The sequence below is a fragment of the Euleptes europaea genome, chromosome 7 (genome assembly GCF_029931775.1).
Source record: "Euleptes europaea isolate rEulEur1 chromosome 7, rEulEur1.hap1, whole genome shotgun sequence".
NCBI classification, from domain to species: domain Eukaryota; kingdom Metazoa; phylum Chordata; class Lepidosauria; order Squamata; family Sphaerodactylidae; genus Euleptes; species Euleptes europaea.
This window is the reverse complement of record NC_079318.1, coordinates 42,547,605-42,564,472: the sequence shown is the minus strand read 5'-3', so window position 1 is coordinate 42,564,472 and position 16,868 is coordinate 42,547,605. Positions and strand designations below refer to the sequence as shown.

General features: G+C 44.2%; 1 protein-coding gene across 1 annotated transcript in view; it reads right to left on the bottom strand.

Moving 5' to 3' along the window:
- Nucleotides 1-9,803: 9,803 nt before the first annotated feature.
- TOGARAM2 (TOG array regulator of axonemal microtubules 2) overlaps nucleotides 9,804-16,868 on the bottom strand; it is a 53,590-nt gene continuing 46,525 nt past the window's right edge. The window contains exons 18-19 of the mRNA XM_056852938.1: nucleotides 14,705-14,791; nucleotides 9,804-10,072 (exon numbers count right to left, since the gene is read on the bottom strand). Coding sequence (XP_056708916.1) covers nucleotides 9,816-10,072; nucleotides 14,705-14,791 — 344 coding nt within the window. The 3' untranslated portion in view covers nucleotides 9,804-9,815. The remainder of the gene's footprint in view (nucleotides 10,073-14,704; nucleotides 14,792-16,868) is intronic.

Here is a 16,868-nt window from a genome sequence, read left to right as displayed (position 1 = left end):
GAACCCGAAAAGGGCTGAAATGTCTTCCTCTTTTGCCTGGCAAAATAAAAAAAGCTTTTTTCTCCCTTTGCTTCTTAAACCTGGCGTCGTCTCTACTTTGTGATAATAAATCTGGTCACAGAGGAGAGTGTATATTTACATCCAACACTTCTTCCAAGGAATTCAGGGTGGCCATTTCACCATTACACATTCCCTGTGAGTAGGGTTGCCAGGTCCCTTTTCGCCACCGGTGGGAGGTTTTGGGGGAGGAGCCTGAGGAGGGCGCGGTTTGGGGAGAGGAGGGACTTCAATGCCATAGAATCCAATGGCCAAAGTGGCCATTTTCTCCAGGTGAACGGATCCCTGTCAGCTGGAGGTCAGTTGTAATATCAGGAGATCTCTACTTAGTACCTGGACGTTGGCAACCCTGAGGTAGATCAGGCTGAGAAAGAGAAAGAAGAATATGGCTGAGTGAGATTTGAACCTGGGTGTCCCCAGTCCTAACATTGCAACCACTACATCAGGGGTGTCGAACTCATTTGTTCCAAGGGCCGGAAATGACATAAATGTCATTTGGTCAGGCAGGGCCATGCCTCGCCAGCCCAGATCAGGAGTGTGGGGGGATTCCCTTACCAGTACCAGCCATGCCCACAAAAGGGCTATGTTTATATGGAAACACCATGCCAAGTAACCCCGTGCTAAGGGGAAATGATGTAATCTGCTTTGGGTCCTCATTGGGGAGAAAGATGGGATATAAATGAAGTTAAAAAAGTAAACAACTGAGTAGAAAAAGGTATGATGGCTGGTGCTATGTGCTTCAGTACGGGTGGATTGGTTCCATCACATGAAGGTAATTTCCAGCTTCTTCACAAGATGAAGGTATGCCTGCCGTATACTGTCCCCCTTCAACTGCTTTCCACTCTTTCAGTTCCACACAAACTCATCCATTCCAAGGCTTCACTTCCTCCTTTTCTGTCTTTGTCATTTGCCATACAACTCCCCTAGGGTTGCCAACCTCCAGGCGGTGGCTGGAGATCTCCCGCTATTACAACTGATTTCCAGGTGACAGAGATCAGTTCCCCTGGAGAAAATGGGTGCTTTGGCCATCGGACTCTATGGCGTTGAAGTCCCTCCCCTCCCCAAATCCCGCCCTCCTCAGGCTCCACCCCCAATATCTCACAGTAATTCCCAACCCGGAGCTGGCGACCATAAACTCCCCAAAGTCAATGTCTCCAAGTGCAACAGTATTTGGGGAGGGGGGCAAGACTAAGTACTAGACAGAGTATCTGCTTGGTTAAGGTCCCTGGTTTAATCCCTGGCATCTCCAGTTAGAAGGATCAAATTACAGGTGATAAGAAATTCCTCCTGGAGAGCCATACAGAGTAGGCCATTCTGACCTTGATAGACCAATGGTCTAACACGAAGTATAAGGTAGTTTCATGTGTTCTGTACCTGGGGATACCTGGGTACGAAGGGCTACCAGGCAGAGAAACAACATCCCCTCCCCATCTAGTCATGATATGTGACTAAGGCCCAGGAAAGCAGAAACACAGAATTAGTCCATACTGTAAATTGAGCAGGTCTGGAGGTATGGCATGCAAATTTCCTGAATAAATAAATGAATAAATAAATAAATGTGCATTGCATAAATCTGCTCAAATTATTATGCTTTATCCTGTACCCAATATTAATGTTACTGAGAAATTGAGGCATTTGGAAAGCAGAGTAATAACATGAGGAGAGGTCTGGGTTAGAGTAGGGTTTCCAACCTCCAGGTACTAGCTGTAGCTGGAGATCTCCTGCTATTACAACTGATCTCCAGCCGACAGAGATAAGTTCCCCTGGAGAAAATGGCCGCTTAGGCAATTGGACTCTATGGCATTGAAGTCCCTCCCCTCTCCAAACCCTGCCCTCCTCAGGCTCTGCCCCAAAAACCTCCCACCAGTGGCGAAGAGGGACCTGGCAACCCTTGGGTTAGAGCCTTGACTGATGTGGGAAATCGTGGGCAGTAGAGGGATGGGAAAGGCTGAATGCCACTGGAGATCATGAAGTAAAACAGGATAGTTGAGCACAGACACTCTGCTTCGTGGCAGCAGGGCAGGTGCCAGTCATTTTTGCACCCTAGGCAAGGCTAACTACTTGTGCCCTCCCCCCCAATAGCTAACCAATTTTGAAAAACAGATGTCTTGTAGAAAAAATAAAAGCACAGAACATTTTATAAGATGTTATCATTAATTCTGTTCCATAGCACTGTTGTGGTACTTATCTTAAAATTAAAAAATATGAATTGCCAGGAATCTAATTTGTTTAAAAACTGTGCCCCTCGGGCCAGTTCTGCGCCCCTGTGAGGTCTGCGCCCTATTCGACCGCCTAGTTCGCCTAATGGTAGCACCGGCCCTGCATGGCAGCTATTTCAGACCTGTGTGCTTCCCAGTGCATCTCCATAGTGATGAGGGTTAAAAAGAAGCTTGCTTTTAAAAAAAGAAGCAGCAGCAAATTTCAGTGCTCGGGAAGGCAAATCCTGCACAAAATAAAGATGGGACATGTGCTTGGTGCCTGTGTTTGTAGCAGGTGCTGGCTACCTGAAACAAAGTGACCAGGCGCAAGAGGTTCCAGTCTCTTTAACACCTCGACAGAATATGATCTGTCAAAGTACACATAGCACTCCATTGCATGTTCCCTTTTTCCGGGAGGTGGGGGTAGAAATGTTTTATCAAATGCAGCCACAGAGACTCTGATCTAAACCAGAAAAGTGTCAGAATCTAGTGACCCTGCTGGTCCCTGCAGAGGAAAAGAGATGAGTACTTGTACATTCCTTTCTGATGTTAGGACAGAAATGGGGAGGGAGAGGGGAGAAGAATTATTACAGGAAAAAACTATTGGAAAGAAAGATTTAAGCTGATTCCCTTGCTCTGGTCTTTCACTCTGGTTGCAACCATCGTGACAGATTTTGTTATCTTTTTAAAAAGAAGAAGAAACAAGGGGAGGAATTGTAACTGAACATTCAGTTTGGCCCTGGACAGGTACAGCTATTTTCACACCTGCGTGAAGACCTGGCACCGGCACCTGCTGAAATTCACGCATCTGTACACCTCTTAAAGTTACAGCAGCCCCGTCCTTCTCTGTCTGGGGATCCCTAAGCGGAGAGTTGGCTGGGAGTATAGGAACAGGTGGGGAAGGATTGTTCAGCTCTATTTATATCCCTCCCCTTCTCAAGTGGCTGTGCTTAGCTCAGAGGTAAATGATCGTCAGAGGAACTGAGCTGCTATGTCCTTTTCTGGTAATACCTTTCTGTTGGAGCTCAACTAGCATATTTGTATGTAGTGTAGATCAACTGTCGGCCCGATTTCCTTTGACATTTAATTTCAGATTTTATATTTTTGAGTTAGGGATACAAACATAATGGATTGGCTCTTCCTCTAATATGAATTCATAAGGACAGGTTAGTCCTTCGTACTTGGCTAGATATTTATCTATGATGGAAATTTTAAATAGGCTGCTAAGTTTAATTATCTTCCTCAAAGGGGAAGGAAGGTAGACTTAAGAGGAAACTGAAGCAGCTCAAAGATAAATTCTTTGGGAGAGCTGATTCATATAGACTGCCAGACGTTACCCATTATGTTTAGCATATTATCATCCCTCCTTCCTCCAGGGACCTCAGAGTGGCATAGGTGGTTCTCTCTTCTTCATTTTATCCTCACAACAACCCTGGGAGGTAGATTATGCTGAGAGAGTTATTGGCCAAAGGTAGGGTTGCCAGGTTCCTATTTGCCACCGGCAGAAGGTTTTTAGGTTGGAGCCTGAGGAGGACAGAGTTTGGGGAGGGGAGGGACTTCAATGCCATAGAGTCCAATTGCCAAAGCGGCCATTTTATCCAGGGGAACTGATCTCTATCTGCTGGAGATCAGTTGTAATAACAGATCTCCAGCTAGTACCTGGAGGTTGGCAACCCTAGCCAAGGGTCACCCAGTGAGCTTCCCTGGCAGAACCTGGTCTCCTGTATCCTAATCCAGCACACAAACCAGTACATCATGTTGGCTTTCGGTACCAAAAGAAAGCAAAAATGGGTATGTTTGAATCCTATTTTCAGCTGATATTTAGGAACAGAATTATGGAGGCTGTCATACCATTAATACCATTCAAACATTGAATTTCCAGCCAGAGAACTACAAAGCAGACAATGCTCAAAAAGTAAAAGTAATATGGGGCAAAGCTAACTGCCTGTTCATATCCCAGGAACATTTGTGTAAGATAATGACAGTGCACATCCTAAACATTAAAAGGGTGAACATACTGAAAACAGCATTAAGTCTTTTTGAACAGAACCCGACCACAGTGTCAAATTCCTCTACAGGAATAGCTGCTGGATCCCATAAAGGTAAAGGTCCCCTGTGCAAGCACCAGGTCATTCCTGACCAATGGGGTGATGTCACATCCTGACGTTTACTAGGCAGACTTTGTTTACGGGGTGGTTTGTCATTGCCTTCCCCAGTCATCTTCCCTTTACCCCCAGCAAGCTGGGTACCCATTTTACTGACCTCGGAAGGATGGAAGGCTGAGTCAACCTTGAGCCGGCTACCTGAAACCAGCTTCTGTCGGGATCAAACTCAGGTCGTGAGCAGAGCTTGAACTGCAGTACTGAGGCTTACAACTCTGCGCCATGGGGCTGGATCCCATCGCTGTACATAAATTACGTGAATTTACCAATTTGACTGCATTTCTCAGCATCTGAATAAGAACCCCAGATGTTTCCCATACTACAAAAGTCACTGTCTTGTTTTTTTCAAGTCTGTTTGGTACCCAAGCATCCGGTTAGTATATATGGCTGGTGTTCCAGTAAACATTAAGTGTTGCTTCCTACTATTAGGCAACTTTTTTCTTCTGCAATCCCACCTTACAGCTCATTTAGTCCACTTCACTGATGGAGAAGGCTGGGGTTCTTCACCACAAAACGACATTCAACTTTCCCACAGAATTTCTAGGCTCTTCCTATTCAGTGATTAAAGGAATAAAAGTATAAACAATTTCAGAGAGCAGCCGCGTTGGTGTGCAGTACAGCAGCTAGATACATGTCCAGGAGCACCTTGGGGACTCACAAGATTTTCAGGGCAGGAGCTTTCGAGAGTCAGAGCTCCCTTAATCAGACCGGAAGGCTCATATACCCTGAAAATCTTGTGGGTCTCCAAGGGGCTACTGGACTCATATCTCAAAGTATAAAGTTCATGTAGTCCATTGGGATGGCACAGTTAAACCCCACAGAAGGCTGTTGTATTGTTCCATTTTTAACAGACCCTTTGAAAAGGAATGCTTAACTCCCTGATCCCTAAGTGCAGAAAGAATAAATGATGTAGGAGCGCACGCACACCCACACCCACATCAAAACCCTTCAGAGAAAGCAGAGTGAAGTTTGGGCCTTCTCATTTCTCCGCTGTGAGTTTGCACAGTGGAAACTGAAGCCCCCTGTTTGTCAACAGGGTGAGCCTAGTAGAGACAGACCATGCAACTTGAGCAGGCGCTGGACCCTTGCAAACTCTCAACAGCACTGACACTGTCTGATCTTTTTTTGGTAGTGCTAGGTAAACAGGATCATGAGTCACACTCTCTCTGCTATAGCGGAAACTGCAGATTATGCCTGGGGGTGGGGAGATCCATGTGTGGGAAACAAAAGAGATTTCTTGACCTTTAAAAATCATGTTAAATTTATTGACGTTTAAATACGCAGTCTGCACATTCCCCTTTATAAATCTGCAATGAAAAGGTCTGGAGACATACCTTTTTGAAAAAAAGCTGGGAACTACATAGTAGATGGTGGCAATCAAGCGCTCTAACATAATGCTATACTGAGTGAACCATCCTCATTTTTTTTAAAGCCGTCTTGTGGAAGGGGGCAGAAAAGGGAGGCCATGGGGCTGCAATGAGGAAAGTGTGCAGAAAACCGCTGTGTGGATGCCTCTGTATTCACAGTAGCAACGAGAGCTACATGGAGAATACTCTGTGTGTGGAAATAGCCTAAATAGCCTGAGCTGAATTGAATGGATCCATCCTGTTGCATGAAAGGAAGGCACTGGTGTCAGAGGAACAGATTTATGGAATCTAACCACTGTTTATATGCTATTTAATAGGTATCTGAACATTTTCAAATACAAAGTTAGCATTTTAACAACCAGTATTAAAGCACGACATTATGCAGTGGTTAGAGCATGGGACCAGGATCAGGGAAGCCCAGGTTTAAATTTCCATTTAGCCATGAGCCTCAATGGCTAACTTTGACCAGACATTGCCAATTCTTCCCTACAACTACAGTCTCTGTGTCACATCTCATGCCATTCTCAGTTATCTCCCCCCCCCGCCCCCTCCCATGGAGTCTAGGAGCCAGAAAGGGATCCGGGGGAAGCAAAAGGTGGCAACAATTCCTTCTATGAACTCGACGCTATTCACTGCTCACAATACTGTGATGTGCACCCTCATGTTTACCCAGGTTGGTTCCCTTGGGAGGGGGGGAGAGCATTGGATTAAGTAGTATTTGCTTTATTAACAAATGTAGGTAGAGCGTAGGTGGAGGCACAGAGGGCAGCTGATCAACTACCTCACATCAGAGCAGCAAAGACAGAGATCTTGCATGCCTATTTGGGTAGCCAGGTTCCTCTTCGCCACCGGCGGGAGGTTTTTGGAGATGAGCCTGAGGAGGGTGGGGTTTGGGGAGGGGCTTCAATGCCACTGAGTCCAACTGCTAAAGCAGCCATTTCCTCCAGGGGAACTGATCTCTATCTGCTGGAGATCAGCTGTAATAGCAGGAGATCGCCAGCCACTACCTGGAGGTTGGCAACCCTAGTCATGAACCACAGTGCTCAGAGGTCAGACCTAGTATCCAGGCCAATGCGTTTGCAAACGAACGTTTCTATTTCCATTCTGGATATATTTCAGCGTTGTAAAACTACAATGCCAAAATAATATACATGCAACTTTTTAAAGTTCAATGGATATGCTTTTGTGCTTCTTCGGGGTACACCCTTTCATTTCTAGAATAACCCCCCGATGCAAAAAAAATCTTATCAGGCACCTCAGCTACTCCCTCCCACATGAACTAAGACATGGACAAAGAGCTCTTTATTTGTCTCCTTCCACTGTGAACGGCTGTCAACAGAAGCTCTGTCAAGATCTTCCTCTTGCCTCACAACGGCTAACACTTATTTGCCTGTTTCCCTCTTGGCAACGGCATGTTCCTTGGCATATCATCTGGCAAAGGCATGCTCCTAAACGCATGCTAAGATAAGGCAAATGTAGGGGTGGGGAGGCAATTCAGGGAAGGAATTGAGAGCATAGCAACAGCACTGGTTCCCACAGCGACACTGCCCACCACCAGCTTTGCACAGTAGTAGTCCAGCCTAGCTTAAACTGCAAAGTCCCTGAAGTGAATTCTTCTTGCTTGGCTGGTGTCATCTTAATTAGGCCTAACCTGGACTTGTTAACCCGAGATAACCGAAGATCTAAAGAATCTGAGGGACAAAGAAGAGCGACTAAACCATTATTTTTAATAGTTGGACTCTAGCACTTTGAACATGTATACAACTTACAAGATTTCCCCCAATGTTATTATTTTCCAAAGTTATTTTCCAAATTCTTCCATAGCCTCCCACTTTCTGCGTATACCCTAGACTGTGAAAGAAGGTCTTGTTCCCTTTAATGATTCAGACAGCGCTCCTGGGTGTTTCAGAATCATTGCAGGAGGCTGCTGCTGTTGTTAAGAAAGAACAGAATTCCAGACGCTCCAAACCCCTTCAACCAAATTAACAAAGAAAGTTCTGTCATGATACTTTGTAGTGACTTGAATGAAGCAGGGTCATAGAATGACCACAAAAACAGCCCTCATAGGATATCGAAAAAACAAAATTCTCAGAACCACGAGCCCTTCTCAATGGTCGAATTCTGTTGCAAATGTATCTTCTGTCCCTATTACTCATGCCCATTCACCTTTCCACTTTACTATCTTGGGAATTACTTCTTTGGGTATCCTAGCATCTCAAGTCAATTTGTTTGGCATGGTGAATTGAGCCAGGCTGTAGTGAAAATCACTTATCACACCAATGGTCACACCAAAAACAAACAACATGTGGTTGAACAACACCTGAGCACTTGACCACATGCCAGTGATCACAGCCACCTCTGAAGGATAACATCACTAAGAAGTGCTTCCCATAGGAATGATTGCTCCTACAATGTCTTTGCACGGTAAAATAAAAAGTAATTAATCCAAACCTCACACTTCTAAAGGTGATACCACTAAGTGTTTATGCGGTTATTGCCATCTGATAAAAGCAGCAGCTACCACATTCTCAGAGATGTCAAGACATGATAACTTTTGATTGTACCTTGTGGAGGGCCATATCACAAACATTTCTAATCACATCAACAACAGGTAAAAGTGATGTTCAGTTAGTTGGAAGAATCAGGCCTTAATCCAGTTCCAGGTTCCTGCATAAATGTGATTTTGTTATTCTAACTCCTTCTATAAAGAGAGTGCAGCAATTGTGCAACCACCATCTGCTAATCTGGCATTATATCAAATAGCTCTCATGGGTGCCTTGCCAGAAGGAGTAATCTGAGGACTCTCTGAGTTGGTAAACTGGTATCTAGACTGTACTACTTCAGATTACTGGTTGTGACTGACATGGCTGAATGCTTGTCCATACAAACAAAATTCTCTCCATGTAAAATATTAGATGTTCTTTCTCTTTCCTAATGTTTCATTTTCTGCATGGAGAGAATACTTTTTATGGAGCAGCACTCAGGAATGGGAGCCCCCCCGCACCTGCAGTCCAAAGTGATCCCACTCTAATACAGGTTCAGCACAACAGAACTAGGCCTGGAGGGTAAAACAGATTTTGAGATTTCCTGGAATGTGAATTTTGAGCTCATCATTGTCTCAGTACTTCAATCCTTGCCTTTGATCAAACTAGACTTGCTGGCTCCTGACTCTTTCAAGCCTTATACATTTGTTATCTCGCAAAACGTGGTTATTAAGGCCAGGCCAGCTGGCTTTTCCCTTCTTCACCCCCTAAAACATCTAGCTGTGCTGGTGAAAGAAGCAGGGTCCTTAGGGTTGCCAGCTCTGGGTTGGGAAATACCTGGAAATTTTGGGGGCGGAGCCTGAGGAGGGTGGGTTTTGGTGAGGGACTTCAATGCCATAGAGTCCAAATGCCAGTAAAACCCCATTTTCTCCAGGGGAACTGATCTCTATTGGCTGGAGATCAGTTGTAATAGGAGATCTCCAGCTACCACCTGGAGGTTGGCAACCCTAAGGGTCCTGCAATTTGTGAAGGTGTTTTCATGCAATATCTACACAAACAGAAAGAAGCCCAGGCTTCTGGGACCAAACCCAACGAATGCTCATGCAATCCATAAGCAAATACACACAGATACGCACACACACTCTATTGCACAAGTATAGTCCACTAAGCTGGATCAAGTTGCCCACTGTGTAAAGTCCATCTCTGCCATTCCCCCCCCATTTTGACACATGTGTATTACATAAATAAACTGCTCTTTTTTATACAGATAAAAATTATAACGGTACATACAATTCTTTTAAAAAATAATCTAACCCTGTAGGACACAAAAGTTGAGGAAATTAAACCTTAGAAAAATATGCAATTTAATTCTACAGCAAAATATATTATATACACTTTCCATAGTAGATCATTATTATAAACTGTCCATAGCGTGTTATTACACTGACAAGAGCACAGTTAAATAAGGACAAACTCTGGATCACTGTTTACCACCTCATTTCTGCTCCTCTCTTGAGGTGGCACCTGGTTAAATAGTTCTAGAAACCATCACTGGAGTTCCATGTTGAGAAGGTCCTGGAGATTTTTGATCACGTGTTGAGACTGGCTAGAAGCGCATTCCTCCAGTCTGGGTCCCATTTGCTTGTGCAGGCTCTTGGTAAGTTTAGCAACCACCGTCCTGACATTCCCACTCTTTCCAGGTAACACCCCATTGCCAATCATGTTGCCCAGGAAGTACCAAAGAACAGGAAGGACGTGACGCTCCACAACCTGAAGTTTCCGTGGATAGACTAATGCCACAAGAACTGCAAGGCAGAAAACAGAAGGCCTTTACACATTCAAAGTTTATGCCACACAATTAGTTTCCAGAGGTTTGTTACACGGTACTCCATGTCTACACAAACAGATGTTTCAGCCGCAGACCCTCCATCTTATCCCCCATGCTGTTTGATATCTATATGAAGCCACTGGGAGAGGTCATCAGGAGGTATGGGCTGCGATGTCACTAATATGTGGATGATACCCAGCTCTACCTTTCTTTTCCACCTGATTCTGAGGATGCTGTTGATGTTCTGAACTGGCCAGCTGACGCACTAGCAAATAACACCGCAACAGAAACGCGCTCACCACAGCAGATTCCAAAACGATTTAAAAATTCTGTACCCACCTATCGCCCTTTCCCGGATTTTTTCTCAAAAAGCGCCCCCGCCATCACAGCAGAGCCCTCGTCCCGAGAAATGCGCATGCGCGGCACACTCCATGCGGATATTAGGAAAAAAATGTGATTGGCCAGTTTTCGGCTTGAGGGATTGTGGGATGGCAGCGAGGGGAGAAATAAAGTGGATTTTCAGATCGCACTCCAGGCTTCGGGTGGGAAAAATGGCTTTTTTTATTTACATCGCCGTATATGCGATTTCTGTTAACGCGGAGACATCGTGCGCTGAGGCCGCTTCCAACATCCTTCGCGTGACATGAGGTGCGGACATGCAGGGAAAACGCCCGTGAGAAGGCGGCGCAAATGGTGAGTGCGGACACGGCCCTGGTGTTTGCAGTCAGTAATGGGCTGGATGAGGGTAAACAAGTTGACACTTACTCCTGACAAGACAAAGGTTCTCTGGGTTAGTAGAAAGGCAGACCAGGGACTTCCGATCACCCGTCTTCGATGGGTAGGGTTGCCAAGCTCTGGGTTGGGAAATACCTGGAGATTTGTGGGGGTGAAGCATGAGGAGGGCAGGGTTTGGAGAGGGGAGGGACTTCAATGCCATAGTGTCCAATTGCCAAAGTGGCCATTTTTCTCCAGGTGAACTGATCTCTATCTCCTGGAGATCAATCGTAATAGCAGGAGATCTCGAGCCACCACCTGGAGGTTGGCAACCCTATTGATGGGGTTAAACTTCCCTTGAAAAGCCAGGTTCACAGCTCACGAATGCTGCTTGACACAGCTGTAACCTTAGGAAACCAGGTGGCTGCTGTGGCTCGGAATGCGTTTGCCCAGCTCCAGATGGTACATCAACAGTGTCTGTTCCTGGTTCAGTCAGATCTAGCCACAGTGATCCATGCCTTAGTTACATCTAGACTGGACTATTGCAATGCGAACTATTTGGGGCTACCTTTGAATAGAGTTCAGAGGCTGTAGCTAGTGCAGAACGCTGCAGCAAGACTGCTGGTTAGGGCCAGATATTGGGAGCATATGTCCCCAATTTGATAGCAATTACTGCTCAACTACCGAGCCCAATTCAAGCTATTGGTCTGGTCCCTACATGGCTTGGCATTTTTAACCTTTTATAGGTTTCATCCCTGTTGTTTCATTGTGTTTTTCATAATGTTTTGTTTATATTGTAAGCTGCCTAGAGTTCCACGAGGGGCAGATAGATAGATAGATAGATAGATAGATAGATAGATAGATAGATAGATAGATAGATAGATAGATAGATAGATAGATAGATAGATAGATAGATAGACAGACAGACAGACAGACAGAGACAGACAGAGACAGACAGACAGACACTTATGACAGTGCCCTCCTAGCAGTGGCATCAAGACTGTGGAACTCCATCTCCAAATGTGTATGTTCGACATCCCCTCAAAGTTTAAGAAGTTCGATGGATATTCTTTCTAGGCAAGCATTGGACTAGGGTGATGTAGCTGAGCTGCTTAATCCCTGCTGTTGGCTTTTATCTGTTCATTTGAGTTTTTAAAAGCTGAATATGGTACTTTGCAACTGGCTTTTATTGACTGATGCTTTATCAAATGTTTGATCTGTTTATGTTTATCTCCTCATATTTTCCTTGCTTGACGGCTCTGAATTTTGTTTGTTATCAATAGTTGTTTTTTAACTTTTACCGTAAGTTGCTTTGGGAGATTTGCTGAAAGGTGGGTTATGCATTTTTAAACCAAACGAATAAACAGATAGATAAAAATGTTTTTGTTTGTTAATTACATTGCAATTATTCCCTAGAGATAAACAAGCTCACGCTGCGACATACACGTAAAAGCAATTTTCTATTTGTTTACCACACTGCACAAGGGAATAAATGTGATAAAGTGCTACTTAGTTAAAGAAACGGCTGCACTGAAAGCTTTCCCATTCTGACTTCCAGGAGGAAAGAAACAGCTTCACAGGGCATAAAAAGTGGGAATATTATTCAACTGTAGCGAGAGGAGTGGAGCTTCTCTGCAGAAGCCTGCAAGCTGTTGAATTAACTCCCTAATTAAACATGCAAAAAGCACATCTTTTCTAGTGTTTCAGCAGACTTTTAGCAGACTTTGCTGGGTTATATACACTGGTATGGTACTGTTGGTATGACTGCTAGGGGTTTTGAGATTTGACTGCTATTTAGTTGTTACGCTGCAATGTGAGGATAACAATTCACACCTACTTTGTTGTAAGGAATCAGATACTGTATGTAAAGAGCTTTGAAACTTCGGAACCCTATACAAATCCTCAATTACCATTAGATTGTAATATTAATAATCAATATTGATTGATATTATTACTGACTAATGATGGTAATATGTAGAAATGTCTCGCTAAGCTATTTTTAATAAACAGCATTATCACTTCATTAATAAATTGGCTATGTGATTTGTGTGTGTTAAGTGCCGTCAAGTCACTTCCGACTCATGGCGACCCTATGAATCAATGTCCTCCAAAACATCCTATCTTTAACAGCCTTGCTCTGGTCTTACAAACTGAGGATCGTGGCTTCCTTATAGAGTCAATCCATCTCTTGTTGGGTCTTTTCTTGCTGCCTTCAACTTTCCCTAGCATGATTGTCTTTTCCAGTGACTCTTGTCTTCTCATAAAGTGACCAAAGTACGATAGCCTCAGTTTAGTCATTTTAGCTTCTAGGGTCAGTTCAGGCTTGATTTGATCTATAACCCACTGATTTGGTTTTTTTGGCAGTCCACAGTATCCTTAACACTCTCCTCCAACACTGTGATTTAGAATCATAGAGTTGGAAGGGATCATCAGGGTCATCTAGTCCAACTCCCTGCACAATGCAGGAAATTCACAACTACCAACTCCCCCACACCCCCAGAGATATATTTCTGATATATTTTACACACCACATGATGAAAAGGTTAGGGACTGTGGACTATTCTACTGTGCATAGTTTGTTTGTAAATTTTGTATGATTTAATGCATCGTGTTAATGCATACACTTCGTTTCAGTTCTATACCAGATTTCTGGTTGGTTCCAGATTTCTGCAGTCCAAATCCTAGTGCACTTATTAGTGAAGGGAATAACAACTGATCTTAAGTAACCTTAATTCTGCCAAATTCGAGTTGTCAACGCTACATTTCAACAGGAAAAATATCATACTTGAATGCTGTTGGGTTTTAGTGACCTATGCCATGACAGATGACTTGGTTATTTATGTCATGCATTGAGCTGTCTAAAGTGGCCATATCAAATTTCAAGGCTGTAGCTCTAAATGGTACATTGGGGGGGGGGGGTCAAACTCCAGTGACACTGCTGACCTTCTGATGAGAAAGTGACAAGTGCAATCCAGGTCTCCCTCTGTGGCCAATGGCTCATAAAGAATAGTTAAACCAAGTTTCAGAGTAAAAAATGAATTACAAAAACAACAATAACTGGCAGAAAATGTACTCGTAATTTTGATTCTGGAGGAGTTAGCTTTAGATCTGGTGCCTTTTGTCCCACAGGTTAAAATCTCAACTGTGAGCCAGAGTGGTGTCGTGGTTAAGAATGGTGGACTCTAATCTGGTGAACCAGGTTGGTTTTCCCACTCCTCCACATGAAGCCTGCTGGGTGACCTTGGGCCAGTCACTGTTCTCTCTGAACTCTCTCAGCCCCACCTACCTCACAAGGTGTCGGTTGTGGGGAAGGGAAGGGAAGGAGATTGGTTTGAGAACATCGTGGTATTAAAAACCAACTCTTCTTTTTCTCTTCTTCTTTGTCATCTCAAGTTTAGCTTCAGGAACAGACTGGGCAATAGACTATAGAGACGGTGACATCTTGTGTTTTATATTGCTTTTATTTCTTTATTTTCATTATTTAGACTTTTTTTAAAAAAAAAATCCTGCTGTTCTCCTTATAGGGACACAATGCAGCTTACCCAAAACACCAAAGTACAGTTTTAAAAGTACGCGCTCAGAAATAATTCTCATGTTACGAATGTTCATGTATATTGCTGAAAGTGTGCTCAAGCACCTACATAGGAGTATGAGAAGCAGAAATTCAGGCCAAATATGCCCGAGGGACTCTGGAGAGTGTGTTGGCCCATATACTTTAGAAGTAAGATAAAAGGCAACCCTCGGATCCACTTTGAATAGGTGTAAATGACACTGTGCCGTACCTTCTGTGTTTATCTGAGCAATTGCTTTGTTCATTGTGTGTGTGGGGGGGGATTCCTAGCCATGTGCTTTCATTTCCCACGGGGCCCCTCAGCACAGTGAAGTTGTTCCTTACCTGACAGGCGGCCTGTGACGTCCTGCAGCGCTCGGCCACTGATGAAATGCACCCTGCTGGCAAATGTTTGAAGCAGCAGAACGTTATCTGCAAGGGACAAAACAAAATTTTGGGGAACAGACCGTGGGTAAAGTGGGGTGGGGGGGGAGAGGGAATTGTTTCATAAAGCTGATCATTTTAGATTAAAAATTTATTTCAGCATAAATTAAGAACATCTCAGCTTTTCAGAGTACTTGGGTCATACGTGCATATTAATTCGATTTCCCTTCAATGCATAACTGAACACTTAAGACTTGCAGCTGCATGTGTGAACTGACTCCACTGAAAGCATTGTGCTTGAAGACCAAGTACAATGTTAAGTTTCTGACTGTGGTGTAAGATCTGTGATGGCCCAGTCATACACACACACCATGGGCATTGCACTCATCAAGATGAATCTTGCACGGCACCTTCTGCCTGCCTGGGGCTTATAAGCTTCCACTTACTAGACCAGGCACCTGTTTACCCACCATGACCTTGACTCCTCTCCACTCTTTGTCGCCTTAAATGAATCATACCACAGAAAGGGCAATGTTCCAAACATTAAATATTTCATAAAATGTTACTTAATGGTTCGTAGATTCCCCTCCAACACCACAGGAAAAATACAGAAATCCATACTGTGGGGTTACCAAACTCAAGGTGGAGTCTAGTTCCCCTGGAAGTACGACTGATCGCCAGACCACAGAGATCAGTTCCCCTGGAGGCATTAGCAGTCCTAGAGGGCAGCCTTATGGCGTGACATCCCCACCCCAAACTCTGCGCTCCCCTGGCACCACTCCCAAATCTCCAGGAATTTCCCGAGTTAGAGTAGCCAACCCTACCACAGCACACTAGAGAGCTGACATGGCGGGACAGCCAGTATTGTATAATGGTTGCAGTGTCGGACTAAGATCTGGAAGACCCAGGTTCAAATCCCCACTCTGCCATGCATGCTTTCTGGGTGATCTTAGACCAGTCACACACTCTGAGTCGAACCTACCTCACAGGGTTGTTGTGAGAGGAAATGGGAGAGAGAGGAGATCAGTGTTAAGTGCTTAAAACCAGAAAGACGAATGAGAAAACGTGAATTAGAAATAGAAAACAAGAGACAGTTGAGGGTTTTTCCCCTTTCTTTCTAGAACTTTATGATTTTTTCCCCTTTCTTTCTAGAACTTAAAGACTTAGTCCTGTGAAAAATGCTGTTAGGATTTCACTGCATTTCTATATTAAAAGAGATAAATTATGAAGGGGGCTGCCCATTGGAGGCTGGGCCTAGCTCATCGTGTCTTCTGCCCCTCACCTGGTCACACTTGGAGAGAGGCTGTGGCTCAGTGGTAGAGCATCTGCTTGGCATCCAGAAGGTCCCAGGTTCAGTCCCCGGCCTCTCCAGTTAAAGGGACTAGGAAGGGAGGTGATGTGGAAGACCCCTGCCTGAGACCCTGGAGAGCCGCTGCCGGTCTGAGTAGACAGTACTGACTTTGATGGACCAAGGGTCTGATTCAGTATAAAGCAGCTTCATGTGTTCATGTGTCTTCCATTGGGGGGGGGGAGGGGAATAACAGAGTATAGATGAAGTAATTAGGTAAATAAATACTATAAGAAAAAATGGCCTCGTTTGTTCAGGTCCAAAAGTCAAAGGAAATTTTATTAGAATTGCTTACCCTTCCAAGGTTAATGACTGAGGCTTGCTCTACTCTTTTTCTGATTAGTTGTTATCCAAATGTACATCCCTAGTGATAGTCCACTTGGTTGTGGAAGCAGTACAATTTACAGGGGGTCCTGCTTTGTCATTCAGAACATCCTGCAGTTCAAAAGCCCCCAGGATTATATCATTACTAATCAGCCTGAAAACCAGCACTGTGAACATCATCTTCGCCTCACAAAGGTGCCCCATAGAAGGGGAAAGTGAAGTATTAAGAAAAAAAGTTTTAGTGCTGAAGGATGAATGAAAAGGTAATGGCCAGAACAAGACCGAAGGACACTGTGGAAGGTCTCTTCAAACAAGCATAAGGAGGGTCACAGAAAGGATAATTCTGCTTAATGAAGAATTAATTTTCACATGGGGAGAAATGGAAATGGAGCTTCCATCAGTACATGACCCCAGGACAAAGAATGATCAGCATCAGCTCTCTGTGGCACAGTC